General features: G+C 45.7%; 5 protein-coding genes across 6 annotated transcripts; 3 read left to right on the top strand and 2 right to left on the bottom strand.

Moving 5' to 3' along the window:
* Window positions 1-30: 30 nt before the first annotated feature.
* cox6a1 (cytochrome c oxidase subunit 6A1) lies at window positions 31-3,829 on the top strand. Its single transcript, XM_028996319.1, has 3 exons — window positions 31-188; window positions 3,080-3,222; window positions 3,554-3,829. Exons 1-3 carry the CDS (start codon window positions 89-91, stop codon window positions 3,638-3,640), a joined length of 330 nt encoding a protein of 109 aa, XP_028852152.1. The 5' UTR covers window positions 31-88; the 3' UTR covers window positions 3,641-3,829.
* Window positions 3,830-3,977: 148 nt separating this feature from the next.
* Window positions 3,978-11,509, top strand: hps4 (HPS4 biogenesis of lysosomal organelles complex 3 subunit 2). Of its 2 annotated transcripts, none has more exons than XM_028996108.1 (12): window positions 3,978-4,419; window positions 5,222-5,312; window positions 5,549-5,692; window positions 7,021-7,128; window positions 7,298-7,414; window positions 7,494-7,588; window positions 7,690-7,762; window positions 8,059-8,192; window positions 8,268-8,943; window positions 9,216-9,342; window positions 10,511-10,622; window positions 10,823-11,509. In XM_028996108.1, exons 1-12 carry the CDS (start codon window positions 4,385-4,387, stop codon window positions 10,992-10,994), a joined length of 1,884 nt encoding a protein of 627 aa, XP_028851941.1. In that variant the 5' UTR covers window positions 3,978-4,384; the 3' UTR covers window positions 10,995-11,509. The 2 variants fall into 2 exon arrangements, with proteins under 2 accessions (XP_028851941.1, XP_028851942.1); XM_028996109.1 differs by having other exon boundaries at window positions 5,256-5,312.
* A 378-nt stretch (window positions 11,510-11,887) lies between these two features.
* LOC114799680 (uncharacterized) lies at window positions 11,888-13,353 on the top strand. Its single transcript, XM_028996476.1, has 3 exons — window positions 11,888-12,280; window positions 12,692-12,813; window positions 12,898-13,353. The coding sequence occupies exons 1-3, from the start codon at window positions 11,888-11,890 to the stop codon at window positions 13,238-13,240; spliced, it is 858 nt and encodes a 285-aa protein (XP_028852309.1). The 3' UTR covers window positions 13,241-13,353.
* A 497-nt stretch (window positions 13,354-13,850) lies between these two features.
* On the bottom strand, window positions 13,851-18,307 carry LOC114799120 (tubulin alpha-8 chain-like). Its single transcript, XM_028995365.1, has 4 exons — window positions 18,287-18,307; window positions 15,205-15,424; window positions 14,955-15,103; window positions 13,851-14,825 (listed from the first exon to the last, which is right to left on the bottom strand). Exons 1-4 carry the CDS (start codon window positions 18,305-18,307, stop codon window positions 13,851-13,853), a joined length of 1,365 nt encoding a protein of 454 aa, XP_028851198.1.
* A 120-nt stretch (window positions 18,308-18,427) lies between these two features.
* LOC114799119 (tripartite motif-containing protein 16-like) lies at window positions 18,428-21,536 on the bottom strand. Its single transcript, XM_028995364.1, has 6 exons — window positions 20,885-21,536; window positions 20,703-20,798; window positions 20,258-20,491; window positions 19,955-20,114; window positions 19,771-19,827; window positions 18,428-19,433 (listed from the first exon to the last, which is right to left on the bottom strand). Exons 1-6 carry the CDS (start codon window positions 21,470-21,472, stop codon window positions 18,916-18,918), a joined length of 1,653 nt encoding a protein of 550 aa, XP_028851197.1. The 5' UTR covers window positions 21,473-21,536; the 3' UTR covers window positions 18,428-18,915.
* Window positions 21,537-25,682: the final 4,146 nt, after the last annotated feature.

The following is a 25,682-nucleotide window of genomic DNA, read 5'->3' on the forward strand; positions in this document are numbered from 1 at the left end:
GGCGCCGCTCGTATCCCGTCGCTCTCGCCTCCCCGCCGCTTTATCGCGTTGGGCCCGTCGCGCCGCTTCAGACCAGTAGCGAGTCGACATGGCCGCTGCAGGACGCTTGTCCAGCGCTCTCCTGCGCTACTCCCGCTCTCAGAAGCGCCAGTTCTCCGCCGCGGCGGCGGCCCACGGCGACCACTCGAGTAAGTGTGTCGGACGCGAGCGGCTGGCCCCCGGGGTGACTGTGACCGGCCAGGTCGCGGTTGACCTTGCGCCGCAAGAACAGCTAGCGTTAGCCGCGCATTTAGTAGCGACCTCTCGGACGGTTTATCTTCGCTTCGCAGTTTCTGCGGCGGCGCTGTGTTCGTCTCGGCGCTCCGCACCGCCTGGGCTTGGCGGCGGCTCGGCGAGTCCGTCAGGGCCGCTGGTCGTGACCTCGAACCAGGTGACCTTATAGTCGCCCGCGACGCCTGCCTCTCTCCGGAATTACTGAAATGTTCGCGGCATGTAAATCCATTATTTGTGAGGAGCCGTGAAAACGAACAAAATTATCTAGGAATAGCACTCGCAGATCAGCATCTACACTCACACACGCACACATAGAAATATTAAATCTAGGGGTGTTCGAAAATATCGATACAGCAGTGTTTCGCGATATTTTACGGGGTGATTTTGGATTGATACAGAGACATCAAGTATTATTATTGTGTATGTAAATCTTGTCCACGGGGTGGCGCCGTCGAGCCCATTCTTTTAGTGAGGTCAGCATGAGACAACACACCTGTAGATGGCGCTGTACGGCTGTGTACTTTCAATTACTGCTTGGCATTTCAGGCAGAGTGAAATCGCAAAACATGACAGACTGAGGTTGAAGTTTGTCAAAGCACAGCGTCTGGTATTTCAGCTCTGCTTTTATGTTTTCACTGAACGGTAGAATATCGCAGTATGTACTGTATCACAATACATCGTAATAATCAGATTCTCACAACGTTTGGACACTCTTTTTCATTCAATGTGTTCTTAATTTTCACGACCATTTACATTTGTAGATTCTCATTGAAGGATCCTAAAATCTATGAATGAACACATGTGGAGTTATGTACTAGGGCTGCAACTAACAATTATTTTAGTAATCGATTAATCTGTCGATCATTTTTTGATTAATCGTAGAATTGGAGAAAAAAAAAACAGGAAAAGCATTCATTTCCAACCCTTTATTCAAAAACAGAACCAAAATCTTTAGAAAGTGCACAAACATGTTGCTCCTTGAGCTGTTATAATAATAATAAAAAAATTAAAATGGACTAACACAAAAAACATACACATGTATGCTTTACATCTGCCATTTTTTAAAAAAATAAAGTGCCACCTGAGCTGGCAGAACGATAAATCATTTCTAAAGAAAAAAAAAAACAAAAAAACAATACAAATCAGAAAATTTAACAGGATTTGTTTGAATGTCAGAACTTGTTCTCTACACTGCAGGTGCACACACTCGCAGACGCACACACTCACAAACTCTCACACTGACACACACTGCAAAAAAATGCTTTTCTAACTTAGTAGTTATGTCCTGTTTTCAGTCCAAATATCTAAAAAAAAATCTTAACTCAAGATACATTTACTAGACACATGAAATAGCATAAAAACTTGTCATGCTTGTCAAGCTGGATGACTGGTAAACATTTACATTTACAGCATTTATCAGACGCCCTTATCCAGAGCAACTTACAATCAGTAGTTACAGGGACAGTCTCCCCCTGGAGCAACTTAGGGTTAAGTGTCCTGCTCAGGGACACAATAGGCGAGTGTGTTACCCACTAGGCTACACCACCCTCCATCGTCCACACGGAGAACAGTCCGAAAGCTGTATCATCCCCCTCCACACCTGTAGGTGGCGCTGTAAGTCCCCGTCTAGTTCTCCTATGCGGCGAGTTAAACACCAGCACCAGGGATGTTACGTTCCTCACTTCAAAACGGAACAAAAGTAGGATTCTGTAGCGACTTACCCTGCTGCTGAACTCCCTTCTTCCTCCTCAAACACTCCCAACATGTTTGCGTTTCAGGTGCTGGATCATTGCCGTGGTGCTCCCGTGCCGTGCCATGTTGCTTTTGCATATTTTCACGCACATTTCTCTGCCTCCGCCATGTATCTGTCCTCTACCTCTGCTCGTTTTTTTTTTTTTTTGCTCTGCGCTGTCTATGAAGCGCCAAATTCAGCTTGCATCTGTGCGCGAGAGAGACCGAATGTGTTCACGCCGCGCAAAAAAAAAAAAAATTATTTATTTATTTATTTTTAAATAATCAAACTTCTCCGCGTCGCGCGACATAACACGGAGTGGTAGTAGCCTAGTGGGTAAAACACTCGCCTATGAACCAGAAGACCCAGGTTCAAATCCCACTAACTACCATTGTGTCCCTGAGCAAGACACTTAACCCTAAATTGCTCCAGGGAGACTGTCCCTGTAACTACTGATTGTAAGTCGCTCTGGATAAGGGCGTCTGATAAATGCTGTAAATGTAAATAACAAATCGATTACGAAATTCGTTGCCAACTATTTTAGTAATCGATTTTTATCGATTTAATCGATTCGTTGTTGCAGTCCTATTATGTACTTAACAAAAAAAGGTAAAATAACAGAAAACACGTTTATATTGTAGTTTCTTTGCTCTGATTACTGCTTTGAACACTCTTGGCATTCTCTCGATGAGCTTCAAGAGGTTGTCAGCTGAGATGCTTTTCCAACAGTCTTGAAGGAGTTCCCAGAGGTGTTTAGCACTTGTTGGTCCAGCTCACCCCAAACCATCTGGACTGGGTTCAGGTCCGGTGACCGTGGAGGTCAGGTCTCCACTTTTTGTTAAGTACATAACTCAACATGTGTTCATTCATGCCCTCATCGAGAATCTACCAACGTAAATGGCCATGAAAAGTGTGTGCAGAATTATTGTGAATTGTGCTTGAACGTGCCATTCTGTGGTCCATAACGGTACATTTATTTTAAAATGATTGTATGATTTTTTTATGTGGAAATGCAGATGCTGTTTATCAGTGCGTCTGAAGTATTATTGTTATTTATTTTATTTTTTTTTAAAGCAAAGACCTGGAAGATCCTGTCGTTTGTGGTGGCTCTTCCTGGAGTGGCAGTGTGCATGCTGAACGTCTTCCTGAAACAGCAGCACCACTCCCACGAACAACCAGAGTTTGTGCCCTACAGCCACCTGCGCATTCGCTCCAAGGTGAGGAGTTCACGGCTCGGGGGAGCTGCTCCAATCTCCTCACTCCGACCCTACTCCGCATTTCAATATCCGTAATCTCCATAACGACGTATTGGCGGACGGACCCCGTCACCCTACCGAGAAGCGCAGAGCTGCTTTCCCAGCGAGTGTTTCCCAGCGTGGTGTTTGTTTTTTTTTTTTTATGGTTCTAAATGGCCAATTTATACAACGTCTGTATATACAATGCACGCAAAAAGTTGTTCAACTTGAAATGGTTATCGGTAATGTATCAGGATCAGACTTTTCAGTGACATGAACGTGTGCCTAATATCTTTATTTTATTTTTACCTAGCGCTTTCCGTGGGGTGATGGCAACAAGTCCTTCTTCCACAACTCCCACTTGAACGCTCTCCCTGACGGCTATGAAGGTCACGAGTGAGGGCGCCTTCTCCAGGCCGGGACCACGCTCCCTTCTACCGTTTCCTCGCACCCTCTCACCATAAAATTACCTCTTGTGCTGTCCAGCACCCCAGGGGCCACCAAAATGGAAGTCGTTACAACTCCTCCTGGACCATCTTAACTCTGTGTGAACTTAACTTGAAATAAATAAAAACCCCTATGTACTGACTTGCTTTTTTTCGTGGTGATTTTATTCTAGATGTGTGTGTGGGTGTGTGTGTGGAAGTGCGGTTCGGGTGGAGTAGGAGGCGCCCACGTGACCGCCGCCCTTTTTGACCCTCTACGCGCGCCGTACCCCGCTGAATTCCGCCCGCCCCCCTCCCGCTCACATGATTTGATCCTTGTGACCCGCATTCTCCCTCGAATCACCGGACTGCGGTCCCGCGGAAGCTCCGAGGATCTTTTTTTTGTTTTTAATTTATCTTTGTTTGTTTGGTTCCTCCTCGTTTGAGTTGTCGCGCTGTCGTCTCGTCGGGACGTGGTGATGTGAACTTGCGGGAGTTGCGCGTTGCGTCTGAAGTTCTGGAGGCGCTTTGTTCCTGGTCGCCTTCAGTCTGGATGAGGGAGTCCGGACACCTGAAGTCGGAACGTTGCGGCTCTGCCTCACTCGGGTCCAGAAGTGGGGTTCCGACAGCGGTTGTCCTTACTGTGTCTTGTGGGGGTTTTTAACCAGCGCGTCATGCTGCTGCCGCACACGGGACGCGCTCGCTGAAGATCGGCTGCGATGGCTGGAAGTCCGGCTCGTGTGGACAGTAGGCGGTACGGAACATATTCACTTCACGCGTTTACATCAGAACGTGTCCTTTTTAAATGCCCGAAATGAATAAATATAGTTTTTCTTCCTACGTTCTAATTGGACGAGGGGATGCCTGCATCCTAATTTTATGGCTGCACCCTACGCAGATACTTATTGTTCCATTTAGTCGTCTCTTCACATACACTAAAGGCAAAAGGAAGCAGGGATGACTGAATACAGAATATACTGACATAAAACCGAATAGAGAAAGGTCAAATGTACAAAAGTGTAATTTATGTATATATTTTTATGTAATTCAAAAGAAAAAACATTTTACAAGCATGTGCTGCATCGTAATTAGCTTACTTTTCTTTAGCATTACTGCTGGACAGTGAATGTGTCTTTTTGGATATCAGGTTTTTTTTTTTCAGTTTTTAGATTTATAAAATATTAAGTGTTATTACATTTTGCAAGTCAGCATTTAGAATGTTATTTTGAATTCTGAATAAATATCACTGTTGCTATATTCTAGGTATCATCACAATAATTCTGTAGAGTTCACTATTTCTATTTGATAACTAGTAGGGTGGTAGTAGCCTAGCGGGTAACACACTCGCCTTTGAACCAGAAGACCTGGGTTCGAATCCCACTTACTACCATTGTGTCCCTGAGCAAGACACTTAACCCTAAATTGCTCCAGGGGGGGACTGTCCCTGTAACTACTGATTGTAAGTCGCTCTGGATAAGGGCGTCTGATAAATGCTGTAAATGTAAATAACTATATCTATTTTATATTAATTTGATTTCTTGTGTTTGCTGTGGCAGTTTTAATTACTTCCTCCTTTATGACGGGTCAAAGGTCAAGGAAGAAGGGGACCCAACCAGAGCTGGGATATGCTACTTTTATCCTGAAGAGGTAGGAGCTATTTTGTCATTTATACAGAATAAAGCATGGGGTCTGTATGAAAAATGTATCAGTGTAATTAATGGTTTAAATGTAGTGATTCCCAGTTTCATCCTGCAAGCCAACTTCTGCTGAAAACCCCCTTCGACCATGAGTTAATGTCACAGACCACCTTAGGGTGATTAGATCAGATGATGGGCTTTAGATGCTGCCTTGAATGTTCCGAGACGTTAACCTCGCCCCTCCAGACCCCCCTGGAGCAGCAGGAGCTGCTGTGTGGTCAGCTGGCAGGCGTGAGCCGCTGTGTGGCCGAGCTCTCCACCTCCCCGGTGCGCCTCCTCCGACTGCGCAGGAGCAAGTTCGCCGTCCGAATGAGGGAGCAGTTCCTCTGGGTGAGTCGGCCCAGGGGTTCATGGGATTGAAACTTGCAATAAATAAAAAATTGTACTTACAATTTTGGCATTTGCCAGATGCCCTTATGCTTTCGTGCATGCTTTCGTGTTACCATCAAGTAGTCAGTTCTGGTTCACTAGAACTCCCAACCATGCATAGCCAGTCGTGCTGCTGCATTTTGTTTTAGACATTCAGAGGTAGGCCTGCTAGAAGAGAGTTACAGTAATCCGGCCATGAGATTACTAAGGACTGAACCAGTATCTGGGTGGCCTGTGTTGCTAGATAAGGGTGGATATTGTAGAAATGGAATCTACATGAGTGAGAAAGATTGGTGATGTGAGTCGAGAAGGAGAGTTGGTGCTCTATAGTTACTCCAAGGTTGCGTGCAGTTGCGGAATGAGAGATCTGCGAGTTGGTCTGTTAGATAACAAGACCATGATGTGGTAAAGAATCTGCTGGAATGAGTATTAGTTCTGTTTTGGTGGGATTGAGATTTAGATGATGGGCTGCCATCTAAGATGAAATGTCATAGAATTTGTAAGCGGCTTGTACATCTGAGGGAGGAAAAGCGAAGATGAGTTGGATGTAGTCGCAGTGGTATGATAACCCATGTGAGGGAATTACCTCACCAAGTGATCTCATAGAGGGAGAAAAGGAGAGGACCGTGTCCTGAACCCTGCGGGACGCCAGCGGAGAGTCCACGTGAAGCAGACACAAATCCTTTCCAAGTCAGTTGGTAAGACCGCTCATCAAGGCTCAGCCCCCGATCTTCAGGATGGACAGGACAGTCTGGTGGTTAACTGTATCAAATGCTGCAGAGAGGTCAAGGAGAAGAAGAACAGATGCTGATCTGGCTGCATGTAGCTTCTCAGAAACAGCCAGAGGGACATCTCAGTAGAATGACCTGTTCTGAAGCCAGGCTGGTTGGGATCTTGGAGGGTTTTCTTGAAGTGATAGCTGATTGTAGACATAGCGCTCAACGACTATAGAAAGAAATGAAAGAAGAGACACTGGTCAGTAGCTGTTGATGTCTGCAGGATCAGAGTTGGGTTTCTTCAGGATTGGAAGAAGCCTGGCTGTTTTAAAGACTGATGGTACATGGCCAGATGTAATGCGATTAGGTCAGGAGAGATTGTTTGAGTATTGTGGAAGGGGAATGGATCCAGGGGACAGATATGATATGATCTGGATTATATGACCTGCATTATTTCATCTGATGAAAACTAAACTATGAAAATTATTCCAGGGCAATCTGCGAGTCTGCGAGGGTAGAGTAGGGGTCGTGGTGGTGGAGACTTGTAGAATTTGTGATATTTTACATTGCCAGGCCCTGAGCAGTTCTGTGGATGTCCCTGACGTTAGCATCTGCGAGTTTCTGGATCAGCTGATTAGCCTCTTCTGCTTCTACAATGGCCCTGTTCGCCAGAGCTACCAGGTACGTGACTGCTCTTTTCTGATTGAGGTCAAGCGAAGTACAGTGAAATCCAAGTTGGTCTTTTGGTCTGATTGTCACTTCTGAACTTGTACTGCAGACAGAGGATAATAACTGTTCCTTAGAAAACCTGCCAGGTTCCATTCATATTTATGCTCTGGTCCATCCTCAGCTCCACAGTCGGGCCGATCTGTCAGCACATTGGGCCAAGTACCTCTCCCACCTGCAGGGCGGCTCCACCGAGCTCCATCACATTTTCAGCTGCCTGCAGACCATTGATGCCACAAAAGTAAGTGTGGATGCACACAGCCGCTTGTACTGCTTCTCCTCGTCTGCTTATCCGGCCCTTCGTTCTGCTTCTCCTCCAGATTGATCCCCTGCTGCTGCTGAAAGCAGCTCTGATTCTGCAGGCGTGCCAGCGGTGCCCGCTGGTTTTGGCTGGGTGTATACTCTACAGGGGCAGGTTGGTGCCATGGACCAGTGGCCAATAAAGTGACATCAGCTGAGTGCCTCAGCTGGTTAAACGTTCCGACATTTATCTGTTCGTGATGTTACCTGTTGCAGGATTGTGAGCACACAGATGCCACCCAGCTTAACGTTAAAGGTGATGGTTCACGAGACTGAAACGTACAACCAGGTGAACAATTCTGCTCGGCACAATACATTTAATTTGGAATATGTAGTGGAAGCACAAATTTCCAGATATTTAAGAAATTATTATCTACAAGAAGTTCCAAAAGTTCAGTGCAAGTGAAATAAGAACTTGATGTGAAGCAGGCAATGTTTCAAGAGGTGATTCGAGACAAATCAGTAGCCTCTTTGTGGAGCCCATTGTGAAGGGGCAGTTGTGCTCCTCGCCCACCCTTCATTTGGAAACTGCAAGTGTAGATGCTACTAGTCTAGGTCATGGATTCTCTATGTTTTGTGATGCAGGAGCACAGGCCCCCAGCTAATGAGAGGAGCACTTTCAGCACTGGAGGCCAGTCAAGCACCATGACCACACCAGTGTTCCTCAACCCTTCTGAAGTCCAGGCATTGCATTGTCCTCCAGTGAACAGGACGTGCAGGTACAACTTATCTCCAGAACATTTACGGAACCAATGAGCTGCTGGAGAATTATGCTGTTTCTTCTCCACCTCAAGGTCTCACTGTTCTCCTCAACCTGACCCTCGAGCGCGCAAGTCACGTCTTCTGTCACGTACTCTCTCCGACACTCCGTTCAGCGAACAAGACCTGACTAACTCCAGCCCATCTGCATCATGCCAGACCATGCCCTGCTCTCATCGCTCCTCCCTCTCTGACGAATCCTGCTTCAGCCCCTCCCCAGGGTCGTCCCAGGACAGTGCCCACTTTGCTGCCACCCACCAATCAGAGGACAGCAGTCATGCTGACTCAGAGTCACATGATTATAAGCTTTCCAATGGAATCACACTGTCTGAGGTGAATGGAGATAGCAAGGAAGCTGTTTTTGGTGATAAAGAGGAGACCATGATAAAGACCATAATTGGAAGTGTGGAGGAGGGCAACAGTCTCACCAACGGGCATCACCTTACACTGGAAGATGAGAAGGACCAGAACCATGAAGATCACGAACGACACCTGCACAGACCTGTGAAGGAGGAGAGGCTGGATGTGGGACGGAGGGTGTTGGGAGACAGTCCAGAGAAGATGTGGAGAGAGGAGAACAGGACCTGCGGAGAGGAGATAGATTCCGAGCTGCTTCCCATGGTTTTGTACGAACACCGTGTTAGAGCACTGGTCCTGGCTCTGCTGGTGGAGCCACAGTTTCCCACTGATCGCACTGCCCCTGAGGAGGTGGTGAGGAGCTTTCTATTGCATTTCGAATCAATATCAATACTGCAGTCAGGCCCACAGCAAGTGATGATATTAAGAAGACCAAATACACTGTAGCCGTAAATATTAACTTCTGGTCACTACCACTAGAGGGAGCCCTGGTACCACAATTTGAGAACCGAGCCATAGTAGATTCATGCAGCCTACACATAGCAACATTGTTAGCCACGGGTCTGAATAGAAAAAAAACTTTTGGTTTCCATATTCAATTTTGACTTACATATTTTTTCTTTCAGTATCACAGTAGTCTGGCATCTCTGAACGGACTGGAGGTCCACTTGAGGACCAGCTCTTCCGGAGCGCCGGGTCCTCCAGGGCCCTATAGCTTTGCCCATTATGACTGCATACAGAACACCCTCACCAGTAAGACACACACACAAACACACACACCAGAGCGACATATTGCATGTAGGCAGTACTAACATGTCACACACATACACAGGATGGTTTATTGAAATAGCACAGAACTGAGGCCCCGTCCACTTGAGAACATTTTTCTCTAAAACAAGTTTTTCAGTTGTCATCCTCACGGAGACGCAGAGAATGACCCGAACGCTGTTTAAACCCCCCTCCACACCAGTAAGTGGCGCTGTAACAACCCGCACTCTAGTTAAACAGCTGCAGCACATCGATGTTCTCCAGCCTTGTCTTGGGGTTATAGGTCAGGTTGGAGGTTGGGCTGATACGTCAGAACATTCACATGAAAAAGCCACTTTACGCAGAAAAGAGAAATTCACTCTGGAACCGTTTCAGAAAACCGTTTCACGCCATTTCAGATAGAAACGTTCCCGTTTCAGAGAAAAACCTTGTCGTGTGGATGGGGGCTGGGTGAGCATCGGTTCCGGAGAGCTAAAGACTGTGCTTTTCTCTGAAGCGGGTCCGAAATATATTTTTAAAGATGCATAAAAAAATAATCTGATGTTGCTGGATGTTGAGAGAGCTCTGTAATTTCTCGGATCTGTGGGGGATTGAGGCCTGTCATCCTGCCTTGGGATTGTCAAAATATCTAAAGTAAGTAAAGAAGAAAAGTTCCTCCAGAGTACAATCAGCATTTTTATTAAAAGCATAATTCCAGCATGATAAGGTGCAGAGACAGGAGTTAACCCTCTTAATACTGGCTAGGACTGTTAACTGCTGTCTGTACCTGACGGACTCCCCTCCTTTCACCCAGGCCGTGTGGACAAGTGAAGTGTGCATAGCGAGCCGGTCAGACAGAAACTGGCGTTTTGCGGGGTAACACACTCGCCTAAGAACCAGAAGGCCATAGAGTCCCCAGGTTCAAAACCCACTTACTTCCACTGTGTCCCCGAGGAAGACATTTAACCATGAGTGTCTCCAGGGGGACTGTCCCTGTAACCGATGATTGTCAGGCGCTGTGGACAACGGCCGTCTGATAGACGCCGTAATTGGACGAGCATACGGAAGATTCATGATGCGCTATGCGTTTTCGGGCCAACTACATGAAACAAACGCCCGGGCTTCCGTTTTGACCCGATCCTGTGTCTGTCTGTCTGTCCTTTTTTCTCCATAGCTAATCTCAGTGGACGATTGCCAGGACCTCAAGATCGCTCATTTGTCAGAGCCACAGCATTGCTCCATTCTCACTTCTCTCACACATACTCGGCACAGGAGGCAATCATCAGGTGTGTAAGTGTGTGTGTGTCATCCCAGGTTATACTATGCTAATTATATATTTAGTAACGTCTTAATCATTACTATCATGTGGGCTAATTAGGCGGAGAACAAAACATACAAAATGCTGTAACTTTTATATGTGCACACAAACTTTTTAACGTACCCATTATTAAATATGCAGGTGAATGGGGTGTTTGTGTTTGTACAGGAGTGCGGGAGCAGCTGTGTACGGCACCCGCAGTGCTGCCCAAGAGACCTTCTTCCTCCAGCATGCGGCGACCGCGCGGAACTCCGGCATTCCCAACCCCCTGGACAGCGCCTTCGCCCTGCCCAATAAAGCCCGGCACCGACTCCTCAAGCACGGGGTCAACCTGCTCTGACCCCTCGGCTGGAGCCCACGCCGTGCTGTGAAGGGTCCTGGTGGGAATGGGGGGGTTGTTGTGGTGCTTCGCAGTGTTCTCTTCCTCTGACCAGACTGAATGTATTTGTCGCTTTGCTTCCACCGTCATGGGTTCTCACGATCGGGTATGCGAGAGAGAAGAGGCCTGGCTTTAAAAATTCATCATTTCATGTTAATAATGCTTCTTAGACTACGTCTGGGAGGAATTTCTCCACACGGGCACACGCCTCTTTATAATGTACAGTTCCAGTCTCACCAGGCTGATCTTATGAAACTATTCTGGAATATTCTACATTTTGTTAAATGCAGAATCCATTGCCAACTCTGATGTACATTTGTAGTATTGCACTGTTTACATGTGTACATAAAGCAACGTCCTATAAATGTGTGCACACATATTCATATAAGGTGACGTAATCATATTTTTGAGACATTACAGATTTGACAGATATTCCACAGAGGAAAAAATAAAGTCTACGTTCGTGTTCTCTAATTCAGGATGTAAAGAACTTTTTGTCCTTCATCTCGCAGACCCTGAATTTGGAGAAAAATAAATAAATGCGTGGACGCACCTCGCGATTAAGAGGAGAAAACGTGGCTCAGATGCCGCCTGCGCCACTCATGTGCAAATGACGCGGGTGGCGCTAAATGACCGGGATTAGAGCGCGCGCTGCATGAGAATGGCGCAGCGCTGGACGTGCCCGGGGTGCCTCATTATGCAGACGCCCCGCCGGGACCGATGGGGGTGCGAATGGCTAATTAAGGGCTCGGACAAACCGGGGGGAGGAGGAGGAGTGTGGGGGTCCGGACTCAAATTACGGGGCGCAAACGCGGAGCGCTCGTTACGCACCGCGCATAACGGGACGGCGCGTCATGGCTGCGGCACGCTGCGTGCGGATTTTACTCCTGGCGTCGGTGCTGGCGGGTCTGCTCAGGGAGTCTCCGTGCCGCTCGCTCCACCGCCCCGGGACCGGAGGGGCCGGCGCGCAACGGCGGCCGCGGAGAGGGGGCCCGGAGGGCCGCGGGTCCGGCCACTGCGCGCCGCTCGCCGCGCCCTGGGCGGAGTCCGTCGGGCCCGCGGGCGACAGGGGCCTGTCGTACCGGGTCCGGGTTCTGCCCGGGTTCGGGGAGAGCCGCCGGCGCGCCGTGTTCATCGAGCAGCCGCTCTTCCGCTTCGTGCGCCGGGTGTACCGCTGCTGTCAGGCGGGTCACCGCTGCGGGGGAGTGAAGGGCATCCAAGGCCGAATGAGTGGAGGTAAGTTATTGGTCGCCCCTACATTACATTTACAGCATTTACCAGACGCCCTTATCCAGAGTACAATCAGTAGTTACAGGGACAGTCCCCCCTGGAGACACTCAAGTGTCTTGCTCAGGGACACAATGGTAGTAAGTGGGGTTTGAACCTGGGTCTTCGGGTTCATAGGCGAGTGTGTTACCCACTAGGCTACTACCACCACCACCACATCTAACCAAACCAGGCCTTGCTCGATGGGTGGCTTAATTTGGCAGAAGCTACAAAAACCCAAACTCTGGTGCCCTCCCAAACTGTTCTTTTTCCCAATTTTTCCAACGATTTTCCGCCCATTCATGGTAGTAGCGTAAGAACATTCTTTGGGATCGGTTGAATTTCGACCGATGTGTTATTTTTTTTTCTTCCTCTCAGACACAGACATGGAGTTTGTGCTGAGTGATGACGTTCTGGCCAAGGCCGTAACCAGGGCTGAGATTCATCTCCAGCTCTCCAATCCCCTGCAGCTGAATGTCTTGCCATTGCTGTCTTACCTGGAGCTCCCAACCAGGTGAGCTTCGCACACACAATGAACAGTCATGGGGACGTGTTCACACTGGTGGTCCCTTTCATTGTCTACTGCTCTTTTTCACAGGTACCATTTGTGGCCCGGGGACAAGGTGCTGCAGCTGAAGGTGGACCTGCTCTTCTTGTTTCAGGCTCTGCAGCAAGTGGCGGGTGGTGCGAGGGGTGGGCCCAGTCTGATAGACATTCGCAGGGTGGGGGGTCTGACCCGGCCTGGGGCTACCAAGCCTCAGGAATGGGACCTGTCCCTGCAGAACACCATCTGGGGGGAGGGGGACGACAGAGCGACCCTCTCCCCGGCCCTGGAACTGGGATTGGTCCTTCAGTGCAGCAGTGCTGGCCGGCCGACGCCCTGCGAGAGCAACGGACTGAAGCTGATGCACACGCCCTTCATCGCCCTGTCCTATAGATAGAGGGTGGGCAGGTCAACGCCACAACGGAGCGAGGACCAACAGGCCAGACTCCTCCAGAAACAGCAGCTGCTTTGAAGGGTAACAGGAATGTGCTGCTGAACTAACGGCCTACTGTTTATGACCTGGCCACTGGTGGTCAGTTACGTGTTCATCTGGACTCTTACATGCCCATTAAAATGGGGATTTTGTGCACTTTGTGGAGAAAAAAAAAAAAAAAAAAGCCAAATATTAACTTATGTCAGTGTTATTTTTCTAAGGACAGAATTTGTATTGAATTACAGTTTATATTGAACTTTTGTCATTGAATTTTTTTTTCTTTTTTTTATTGCTTTGGGTTTGTGGCATTTTGTAAAGTTCAGTAAATAAAGTAATAAATGGCACAAATGTTTCACACTGCACCACATGACACTGTACCAGCACTTGTATTAATGTTCTAGTGTACCAGTGTTTTATTAATATTCGGCCTTCTGGACTGAAGATTAAGAAATATTACAAAAAGTAGGCCAGAGTGTTTGCAGGAGGGGGGAAAACCCTTTCTGAACAAATGGATTGAAAGCCATCGAAAATGCAAAAATCTTTTATTATTTCACTGGTCAGTTTAAAGAGAGTCTCAATATTCCTCCTCTTCCTCCTCATGCTCAACCGAATCTGCCCCAACCTCCTCATAGTCCTTTTCCAGGGCTGCCATGTCTTCTCTGGCCTCGCTGAACTCCCCTTCCTCCATGCCCTCTCCCACATACCAGTGCACAAAGGCCCGCTTCGCGTACATCAGGTCGAACTTGTGGTTGAGGCGGCTCCAGGCCTCCGCGATGGCGGTGGTGTTGCTGAGCAGACACACGGCCCGCTGGACCTTTGCCAGATTCCCATCAGGCACCACCACCGGGGGCTGGTAGTTGATGCCAACTTTGAAGCCGGTCGGACACCAGTCCACAAACGTTATGGACCGACGGGTTTTGATTGCAGCAATGGCCGCATTGACGTCCTTGGGCACCACGTCCCCTCTATAGAGGAGGCAACAGGCCATGTACTTGCCGCGTCTTGGGTCGCACTTCACCATCTGGTTGTTTGCTTCAAAGCAGGCATTGGTGATCTCAGGAATGGACAGCTGTTCATGGTAGGCCTTCTCGGCGGAGATAATGGGACAATAAGACACAAGAGGGAAGTGGATCCGAGGATATGGCACCAAGTTCGTCTGGAACTCTGTGAGATCGACATTAAGGGCGCCATCGAAGCGTAAGGAGGCGGTGATTGAGGACACCACCTGAGCGATGAGGCGATTCAAGTTCTCATAAGATGGGCGCTCAATTTGAAGGTTGCGTGTGCAGAGGTCAAAAATGGCCTCATTGTCCACCATGAAGGAGCAGTCAGAGTGCTCCAGGGTAGCATTTGTGGTGAGGACTGAGTTGTAGGGCTCCACAACTGCCGTGGACACCTGAGGGGCAGGGTAGACTGAAAACTCCAGCTTCGACTTCTTCCCGTAGTCCACGGAGAGCCGCTCCATCAGCAAAGATGTGAACCCAGAACCGGTTCCTCCACCAAAACTGTGGAAGATGAGAAACCCTTGTAGACCACTGCACTGGTCAGTCTAATGAGAGAAAGAAAAGTGAAATTGATCCATGTGATTAACAAAAGAAACTAAAGCAGAGGAGGAGAAAAAAGCAAAGACCAATCAGCTGGAACCCTGGAGCCACCGGCTGTTAATTGGAAGACATACCATTTTGCGAAGCCGGTCTAAGACAGAGTCCACAATCTCCTTCCCAATGGTGTAATGGCCACGAGCGTAGTTATTGGCTGCATCCTCTTTGCCACTGATGAGCTGCTCAGGGTGGAATAGATGACGGTACATCCCACTCCTTATCTCATCTGGGAACAGTGTTGGTGAGGTCAGTGTTACAAAGAGAAGGGGAGAGAGAGAGGGAAAACAAAAAAACAAAAAAAAAAAAAAAAACACGAACTGGAACTACCTACAACAGACGGCTCCAGGTCTATGAACACTGATCTGGGGACGTATTTTCCACTGCCAGTTTCACTGAAGAAGGTGCCAAAGGAAGAATCACTCAAGGCTTTGCCATCGCCAACAACCGTGCCATCTTGAGAGATTCCATGCTCCAAACAATACAACTCCCAGCATGCATTGCCAATCTGGACACCTGCTTGGCCAATGTGGACAGAAATACACTCCCTCTGTCAGAGAGATTAATTACAAGTTTTTAACTCCCTTCAGAAATACAAGTGGAAGGAGATCCACACAGGGGCTTCGTAACGGGAAAACTCACCATTGCTCTTCAGCTGTTGACACCACACAGTCGTTAAATTACCCAGAATGCTCTGATGCGCCTTGTATTTATACAATTGGCTGTAATTGTCCACAGCTGACTTGAATCATGAAGCCCAAATTTGATACATGCTGAACCCGGTCATTCTGGGTAAACCTGAGAAACTCAAGTCTCTGCTCTGTCACAGGACATGTTTACAGGTAAAGGACCTGAATGGAGATGCCCTGTGCTGCCTTGAACAGCTGATCCTTCATGTTCTGTGCAGGTCCCCTTGTGCATGTGTTTATGTCTCTGCAGTTACAGAGTTGTGCCACACTGAAGTGATATTTTTGTTTAATATGGTTGAAGTAGCCTAGTGGCCTATTTACCAAAAGAGTCACAAGTTCAAACCCCACTTACTACCATTGTCTCCCTGAACAAGACACTTAACCCTTTATTAAGGTGAAAGCTGAAACTGTAGGACATGGCACTTAATTTCATTTTTTTATTGGCATGATTAGTGGCATGATTTGCCAGTTATGCATGCAACTGTATTTCTGTTTCTGCAACTGTATTATGGCTGACATCCCCTGGGTAACAGTTCCATGTCATGGAAGTAGTAGTCATTGGGTAAAAATAAAAAAAAAACTCACATACAAACCTGATTCCAAAGTTGCAAATCCCACTTACTATAATTGTGGAAGGTGAGGGAGTTATGAACAGTTCTAAATAACAGTCACTGCAGATGAAGAAGAAATTTCCCTTGCAATATGAGAGTGACCCCATCATGCAAATATAAAAAAAATTAAGTTTTGGTCTGTGCAAAGTCCTAAATTCAATAGGAAATCTGCTTGTGTGACCTGATGAGCACTGTGCACATGAGATATCCTCAAAAATCTTTGCCAGGAAGGTGCACTGTACTCATAGACTCCTATACAAGCGGAAAAAATGCTGTAAATGAAATGTGCTTCAGATTAAGGGTGTACAGACATATTCTTCCCCCTAACAAATTTATTTCTTGTTTCATTAAATTGTACAGGTTATAATACACATTAAAAAATATTTTATTGGAACACATATATTTATACACACACAAACTCATGTTTTTCTTGGTAAGCTCACAACATAAAAATTTAGCCTCAAGAGGGAGACAAGATCCACTGTATATGTGTAGGAGTGGCCTGAGACGACTGACACACTTTCCACTTGTCTGTCTAACAGCATATGAAACACCATAATCAGCCATATTTATATTTGTTAGAGGTGGGCATAGATTAATTTTCTTAATCTATATTAATCTCACTGTAGTCTTGGAATTATTCTAGATTAATCTATAGCAATCTAAATTAATCTAGATTAATCTATAGCAATCTAAATTAATCTAGATTAATCTTTTTAAAAAAATTCCCTGGAGCAAACATGGCGGCTTCATAGCTGCATCCATGTTTCCACAACACGTGATGTGGTCAATTCTAGAGCAGTGTGATTCATGACTTCAAGTGACTCAAGTGACTCACACACCCGGATCAGAGAGCGTGTTAGCACTCCACTCAAGTGACTCAAGTGACTTACACACTTGGATCAGTTTAGTGAGTGACTCAGAGGGAGCCGAATCCTAAAAAGGATCCGAGTATTACAGCTCTAGTAATTTCACAGTTCGAAGACTCGTTCTCGCCCCCTACAGTGCAGGTAAACATCCGCTAGGTATACATCCGCGCTATACAAAATAAAAAATAAAGGTCTTTGGGAAATAAGAAACTAAAAGACACAAGAAAGAAGAAATATACTTATAAATCTAGTGTAACCATTTAACTCCGGCACAATAGCTTGCGTAGTATAGACCCAGCTCCCAACCCAAATTTGTGAATAGATTAACGGCAATATTTTTTTTTATCGCCGATAAGAGTCTCACGTTAGCACATTAACGCCGATAATGGCCCACCACTAATATTTGTTTTAAAAATTTTTTATTAAATGCTCTTATCCAGAGTGACTTACAATCAGTAGTTACAGGGACAGTCCCCCTAGAGACACTAAACATCTTCTTTAGGACACAATGGTAGTAAGTGGGGTTTGAACCTGGGTCTTCTGGTTCATAGGGGAGGTGTTACCCACTGGGCTACTACCATTAATATCGCTACTACCAGTCATATTAATGTCTGGTAATGTCTTGAGGTCGTGTTGCCTGCTGCAGAAAACAGCCGCTCAGATGGTGTTGATGTGTCAGGGATGCAGAGGAAAGAAGTGAAGTGATTGTCATTGTGAAACACAGCACAGCACATGGTGACACGGCCAAACGAAATAATAATAAAGTGAAGTGATTGTCACATGTGATACACAGCAGCAGAGCACATGGTGCACACAGTGAAATGTGTCTTCTGCATTTAACCCATCACCATGAATGAGCAGTGGGCAGCCATGACAGGCGCCCGGGGAGCAGTGTGTGGGGACGGTGCTCTGCTCAGTGGCAGTCGGGTGGGTCAGACCAGACGTCTGCTAAAACAGACCCCGCTGTGAAAAAGCCCACGTAACGCGTGGTCATGTTGATCATGTGCACAGCCCACTGCTGGCTGCCCGTTTCCACTGGCGGGGTCAGGTGACCAGCGTTAGAAACGCAGTTCAAGGCGCCGCTTTTTACATAAAAACGTGTGTGTTTAGCGTTAAAATGCAGGTGAATTATGGCCCATATTGCCTTGTTTCTTTCCTCTACATCCCCTCGTTTTTTGTATTTTTGCTCCGCCATGTCTATGAGGCGCCAAGAGAGACCGAGCAAATTTGTTAGCAGAGATGCTCGCTGCAGCAGTTCTGGCATGTACATGAAGAAACTGGACCAAATAAGAACTGTGGAGAAAAGAAAGACGCGGTGGCAACCGTTTCCTTGTTCAGAACTTTATTTACACCCAGACAGAACTTGTCCGTCACAGCGCTTCTCTATCGGCTGTCATTCCTGCATAACAACAATTCACCACATATAAAACATATGTACAATAAACTATAAAGAGCATTTATGTCAACAGAATGATCCGTGATGCTCCTGTTGTCACCCTGAATTAATAGAACTTCCTGTAACTCTGGTGTAGCGCTATTCATGACTACTGAATATGTAAAACTCCAAATTTATTAATGAACAGCAAAATTATACATTTTTGTAAATATTTTTATCATGAGCGGAAATTATTGAACCCAGAAAAGGCGGACGGAGGTGACAGTGTATTTCTTGGTGCTGGTCCCAAGCCCAAGTAGATGGTGGCTACAGGAAGGGCATCTGGAATAAAACATTCCACCAAATCAGTTATGCGGAAAACCAACCCCTAACAGTAGCAGCCGAAGGAAGAAAATTCAGACATAAGAGATTCTGTCGGAATAAAAAATGTGGGTTGATCTGCTCTCTGTATCGACAGATATACAAATAATTGAACGTCACAGCAGTTTCAATGATGATCCAAAACGAACATAAAACCCAGGATAGAGGGGCTGAGTGAAGATGGTCTGGACTCTGTACAGGAGGGTCATGGTGTGAGAGACGCTGTAGAGGGACAGAGTTCCTGCCCTGTGATCCACATACACTCCTATTCTGGAGGAGCTGGAGACTCGAGGGAGTTTAGTCTCTTTATTATTGTGCCAGAAAGAGAAGCCGGATGTAGAACAGAACAAACTCCAGGACTGATCATTACATCCAAACCGACAATTATCACCCCGTCCTTTCCTGCTGACTCCTTTATATGAAACTGATACATCAACCCACCCACTCCACTCCACCTCCCAGTAACAGCGTCCAGACACACCCTCTCTACCCAGAACCTGATAGAACTTATCAAATCTGTCTGGATGATCAGGATATGACTGGACCACGACACTCCATGTCACTCTTCTGTTCTCCTCAGTCAGACGGAGATATTTATTTACTGTGTTTAGATCCAGAGTCAACTGGCAGGAATCTGGTCAAGAGGTAAACAGACAGATTTTCAGGGTTAAAAATGACAGATAATGAAATCTGGATTATATATATTCTCTATTGTATCCCAAGAGGGCATAAAACCTCCAGAGATTCATATACAAAAACTAAAATCCCCAAATCATCCAACATAATCAACCAATAAAATAATTCAGTTTTTACAGAGAGACAAATCAGACCAACAGTTATTAATATAAATTAATACAAATACAACAGAATCGTGTATACAGGTGTTCCTTTGAAGCTGAGAATATTTAATGTGTGTGTGTGAGAGAGAGAGAGAGAGAGAGAGAGAGAGAGAGAGAGAGGGAGATACTCACATTTTAAGAAATCAGATCTGGTCAAAGGTTCAGCAAATTCTATTTTGATGTATTTTTCTATGGAAATAGAAATATTTCATTGTGACTAATTCTTACCACATAATCCTGTAATATATTTGTAATAGTATATTTGTTTTCTTGATCACATCTATCATTCAATTCTCATATTTAATAAATTCCCAACCTGCTGCTGATATCTTCTTCACTTCCTGCTTGCAGAAAACTTCCAGTTTGTCTTTCAGTGCAGAGACAGATTTTACTACAGCCTGACAAGAGAAGCTCTGGTTGACAGTGATGTTGGGGAGATCTTTAGATCCAGGAGGAGCACAGAGAGACGGGAAACTCTACAGAGACAAACAGACAAGAGACAGAAATGGAGAGAGACTTTAAATACACTTTACTGGGGAGAAGTGAAGAGCAGCTCCATAGGAGAGAAGTTTGTGAGGGACGCCGCCTTCTGTAGATGATCAGAGAGAAGTGATGGTACCTGGAGGAAATTGATGTGATCTTCTGTGTGTGAGAGCTGCTCCAGCTCAGCGTCTCTCCTCCTCAGATCAATGATCTCCTGCTCCAGCAGCTCCAGGTGTCCTTCAGCCAGACTCAGTTCAGCCTTCTCCTGATCTCTGATCATCTTACACACCTCAGAGCGCATCTTCTCAATGGAGTGGATCATCTGAGTCAAGATCTTCTCACTGTCCTCCACTGCTGCCTGAGCAGAGCGCTGTTAGGAGACAGAGAGAGAGGACGGGGTCCATTTAAAGCAGCAGACCTTCACTCAGCTCCTAATGGGACCCCAGACAGCAGCCCTGTCCCCGCAGTGTGGTGTCTCAGTGGGACTGGAAAGTGTCCCAACATTGACTTCCTCACTGGCTGACTGGAGGAGAGACCTGACTGGGTCCTGAAATGTCTCTTCTCCTCGTCTCACTTCTTACCTTGAGAGTCTCTACAGTCTCTCTCAGCTCCTGTACTTTCTTCTCTCTCTCCTGGAGTTTCTGCTGGGATTCCTTCTGGGTCTCCACCAACTGCTTCTGTTGGTTAAAAAAATACTTCTGATAATTCACTGGGGAATGTTGTATATCTGTTATGGACCAAGCGATCTTCTACTTGTTCTTACCTGTTTCTCACTCCTTTCTGCTGCTGCTGCTACTGTCTTATGTCCACTGTGTTCATCCACCAAACACATCAGACAAACGCATTTCTGATCAGAGCAACAAAAGACCTCCAGCAGCTTGTGATGCTGAGAGCAGATCTTCTCCTGCAGTCGTCCAGTAGCGTCAGTCACCGTGTGTTTTCCTCCTGGATTTACTTCATTATGAACTTTGAAGTGAGTCTCACAGTAAGAGACCAGACACACCAGGCAGGACTTGACAGCTTTGACTTTTCTCCCAGTGCAGACGTCACACTCCACATCTCCAGGTCCAGCGTAACAGAGAGCAGGAGGAGCAGCTTGGAGTCTCATCTTCTTCATGTTCTCCACCAGTTCAGCAATAAGAGGGTTTTTGAAGAGAACAGGTCTTGGTGTGAAGGTGTGTCTGCACTGTGGACAGCTGTAGACGCCCTTCTGGTCTTCCTCGTCCCAGCAGCTCTTAATGCAGCTCATACAGTAATTATGTCCACAGGGAAGAGCCACCGGATCCTTCAGTAGATCCAGACAGACTGAACAAGTGAACAGATCCTGATCTTTAGAAGGAGCTTCAGCCATTTTCCTGCTTTACAATCAGATGGTGTCACACACAGACGGAGCAGCAGAAAGGAGAGTTAACTTTCACTTTCATTTCTAAGAAAGGATCAAACTTCCTGCTTCAGAAAATGGGCGGAGTTGTGGACTGGTGATGTCCGTATACAAAACAGTCAACAAGAAAAATCTGTTTTATAGTTTATTATAAAAATATGAACTATAGATGCAAGACATAACAATCAGTTCTAGAAGTTGATGTGTTGGAGGAAAGGAAAAGTTGCAGTTAGATCAGTATTTTCTTCAGAATGTAATTCGGAAAAAGCACCTATTTTGTGGAAGTTATAGAAACTAAGAGGTTTTTGTTCTTTTTTAATATAAAGAAGCGTATTTTCAGTTATATATGATGTAATTTTTTATATTAATACAGAGCGACTCACCTTACATGGTATTTCTTCCTGTTTTTTCCTATAGACTCTCTCGAACAGCACAGAACCACACCCTCTTTTTTCTGAGGTAGATACTCAACATATAGACATCTCACAGGTATCAGTTGTTGCAATGAAAAATTTTCATGTTGCCTCTGATTGCAGGATTCTATTACAGAAAAAGGACAAATCAGAGGTTCTCAATAAACTTAAACTTCTTTAGCAAGTATTTTACAAAACTGTACTTGGTATAATACAAGTTAACAGCAAATTATTATAGATTCCAGTACGCAAATACAAAACTCAGTCATATTTAGCGTGCTTATTAACTTCAGACTTCTCTTTCTAAATGTAACACAGATTCAGTCTTTCAGGTTTATTAATTGTCTTTGCAGACTTTCTGGTCTCAGTTTCATCTGGAATGTGTGTCTTGGTTTGAGTCTCAGTGTAGGTGTCTGTGTTGCAATCTGCAGGACAGAGATGGACTCACTGAGCTCCTCATCTGCAACAGTCCCTGGTGTTTTTATAGACTGCGCTGATTTCACCTGATGATCTGGCCTTCCTTTGTTCTCACAGTAAAGGATTTTGGAACAACGGTGTCTTTTCTTATCCATCAATGAGATTTTCAATCTCAACTGGGTCCTTCCTGAGCAACGTAATTAGTCGTTCTGTCTTATTTTCTAGTTTAGGAAGTCTATTTTCTTTGAACAGCTTGTATGGTGCTTTCTCTTCATCATAAACTCAGCATGTGATGGCTCGCATTCCAGAGGTGAAGTTCTGTAACTGAGTAAAGCAAGGTAGGGATCGGAGTTGCTGTCAGAACCCATTTTCATGAGAATGTGGACACCTAATCATAGTGAAGTCTGCTTGAAATTGCACCCTCAAGGAAATGTAGGTCAAATGGGAGGGGGCTTGACTGTGTGCGTCTGAAAACATTTAAGTAAGAAATGAGATTTGTTGCTCCCTGGATGAAAAACTCCTGGAGCTAAAACTCTTCCTAAGTAGTGAACAGTGATGAACAGCGGATCAATTCAAGCAGCAGCCAAGACAATTGGCTTCATGAGCAAAAAGCACCAAGACTGGTTTGACAACAACTCAGATGCCATACACAATATTCTAAACAAAATAAACACAGTACGTCCGGTAGCCCTAAAAAAACCTTCATGCAAAACTGCCAGACAATGATGGTGGAAAGCTCAACAGAATGTGCAGAGGAGTCTGTGGGCCATGCAAAATGAGTGGTGGACAGCAAAGGCACAGGAAATAAAGTCTTTTGCAGATAAGAATGACATGAACAACAATGCGGTCAAATTCGTATATTGACCAACAACAACAACATTTATTTCTTATATAGCCCAAAATCACATACAGAATGTCTCAATGGGCTTTGACAGGCCCTACAGTTGACACCCCCACACTTGACCCTTCTGCACACCAGAAAAAACACAAAAAAAAACACAGAAAAAAAAGAAAGGAGGAAATGTTGGGAAGGAGTGATACAGAGAGGGACGCCCTTCCAGGGTAGAGTGAGCCTGCAAATGGTGTCAGTGCAGGGTTGTGATGATTTGTCCAATAAGAGAAAAAGTCCTACAGTTGTAGAGGTGCACCTACTAGAGCATCCAGACAGTAATGCGTTGCAGTAATCTAGATAGATAGATAGATAGATTGTGCTTTATTATTGTTATTATTACTAGGCATCATCTGCATTTTTTACAGAAGCTTGCAGGCAAGTGATGTTAATGTGAGACCTAAGCCTGCTTTGCCTTGCAAAGATCCTCAATTCTTGGCTCAATGTTTGATAAATATAGCCTCAAATCATCCTCGATTTGTCCACGATGGCGGTATTTCGTTTTGAGTGCAGTCATTTTTGAGAATCCTGCCTCACAAATATGTCGACACGAAAGGAAGGAGAATCTCGAAGGTGACGTCACAGAGTTCAGGATATTCCTGCATCAATGCTGCCCAGAATGACGAAAGAGGGCAGGAGCTAAAGAGTTCCTTCATTCTTCTGTCACTCTTCAGCTCAATAAGCTGTTCCTGCATATCAATTAATAGCTCGTATGCTGGGCACACAAACGGATCTCGAACCCACGCAAAAGAACGATAATCCTCTTTAACGTACGTCACAAGTGGTTTTCTCGTTGCTGACAGGTGCTCAGACGCACGAAAGGCGTGCACTTTCTCTGCAAGGAGCAAAATATGAGTTTCGCGGCCTTGCAAAGACAGGTTGTGGCCGTTCAAGCGGTCAAATATATCGACCAAATAGGACAGAGCTGCAAACCACATAGTGTCATCCAGATGCCTTGCCAAATCTGATTTGATTTCTGTCAAAAGCCACTTCACCTCTTCTCGAACCTCATACGACCGCTGTAACACCCGCCCCCTGGAGAGCCAGCGAACTTCAGTGTGCAGAAGCAGCTGTTCATGCCCTGACCCCATCTCCTGGCAGAGGACCCCAAACAAGCGAGTGTTAAGCGGCCGTGATTTGATGAGATTTATCACTTACACGGATTGGTTCAGCACAGAGTCAAAAAGAACCAGCGATTTTTTTAGCATCTAGTGCTTCGCGATGAACCATGCAATGTGTCCATTTCACAAGTGGAGCTACTTACTGAACGTGAGAAGCTAGGCCACGTTCATGCCCCGTCATTGCCTGTGCACCATCCGTGCCTAGGCCAACGCATCGGTCCCAAGCCAAACCATTTTCACGGATAAAAATATCAAGGACATTGTAAATGGCTTCTCCTGTGGTGTGCGATTGAAGAGGCCAGAAGAAACAGGACATCCTCCTCAATTGCCTTGTCACACAGATACCTGACATAGGTGAGGAGCTGTGCCTGCCCAGTAAATCAGTGTATTCGTCCAGCTTCAGCGCAGGGTAAAGACTCTTTTTTACAAACTCTATGTTTGTGGCCTTTGTTAACCTCTGAAAAGCTTTTGACATGGTACAGAGAGATCTTTGTCAACATACTATGGCAATTTCATGAGGAAATGACACCTAGGGTGACAGTAGGAAGACAAGAATCTGCCCCTTTTCATGTGTGAACAATGGTGCGGCAGGGGTGTGTACTTTTACTACCACTTGTACTTTTTAATGATTTCTTATATGCATCACGCTGCTTCTCCATAAGGACACTGAGAACAACAGCGTGAAGCATGGGTCACTTACAGCCGGCACAACCAGGCCATGGAACGTTTTCACATACGCAGTCTTCAGCATATTATGGGAATTGGCAGGACTGAGTACCTCATACAGAGATACTCAGCAGGACAGGCTGTATCGAGGCAACCATCATCCAACATCAACTGCAGTGGCTTAGACATATTATAAGGATGCCCTGTAATCGTCTGCCTTGCAAAATGTCCTGTATTGGCAACTAAAACTCAGACAGCGCTCTGCTGGATATAAAGTCCGGCTGAAATACCACTAAAAAGCTGCAAGCACATGTGCCTTATAACTTCTATTGTAAGTGGGGTTTGAACCTGGGTCTTCTGGTTCATAGGCGGGTGTGTTACCCACTATGCTACTACCATTAATATCACTACTACCAGTCATATTAATGTCTAGGGCTGTTACTAACGATTATTTTAACAATCAATTCATTTGTCGATTTGATTATCATAGAATCGGATAAAAAAAAAAAACATTCATTTCCAAATCTTTATTCAAAACCAAAACTAAAATCTTTAGAACATGTTGCTCATTGAGCTGTTATAACAATTATAAGATAAAAATAAAATGGACAAACACAAAAAACACACATGTGTGTGCTTTCTGTTTTGTCGTGGGTGGAGAAGTCGGGCGGGTC

Source organism: Denticeps clupeoides, chromosome 11 (assembly GCF_900700375.1).
Source record: "Denticeps clupeoides chromosome 11, fDenClu1.1, whole genome shotgun sequence".
In the NCBI taxonomy this organism is placed as follows: domain Eukaryota; kingdom Metazoa; phylum Chordata; class Actinopteri; order Clupeiformes; family Denticipitidae; genus Denticeps; species Denticeps clupeoides.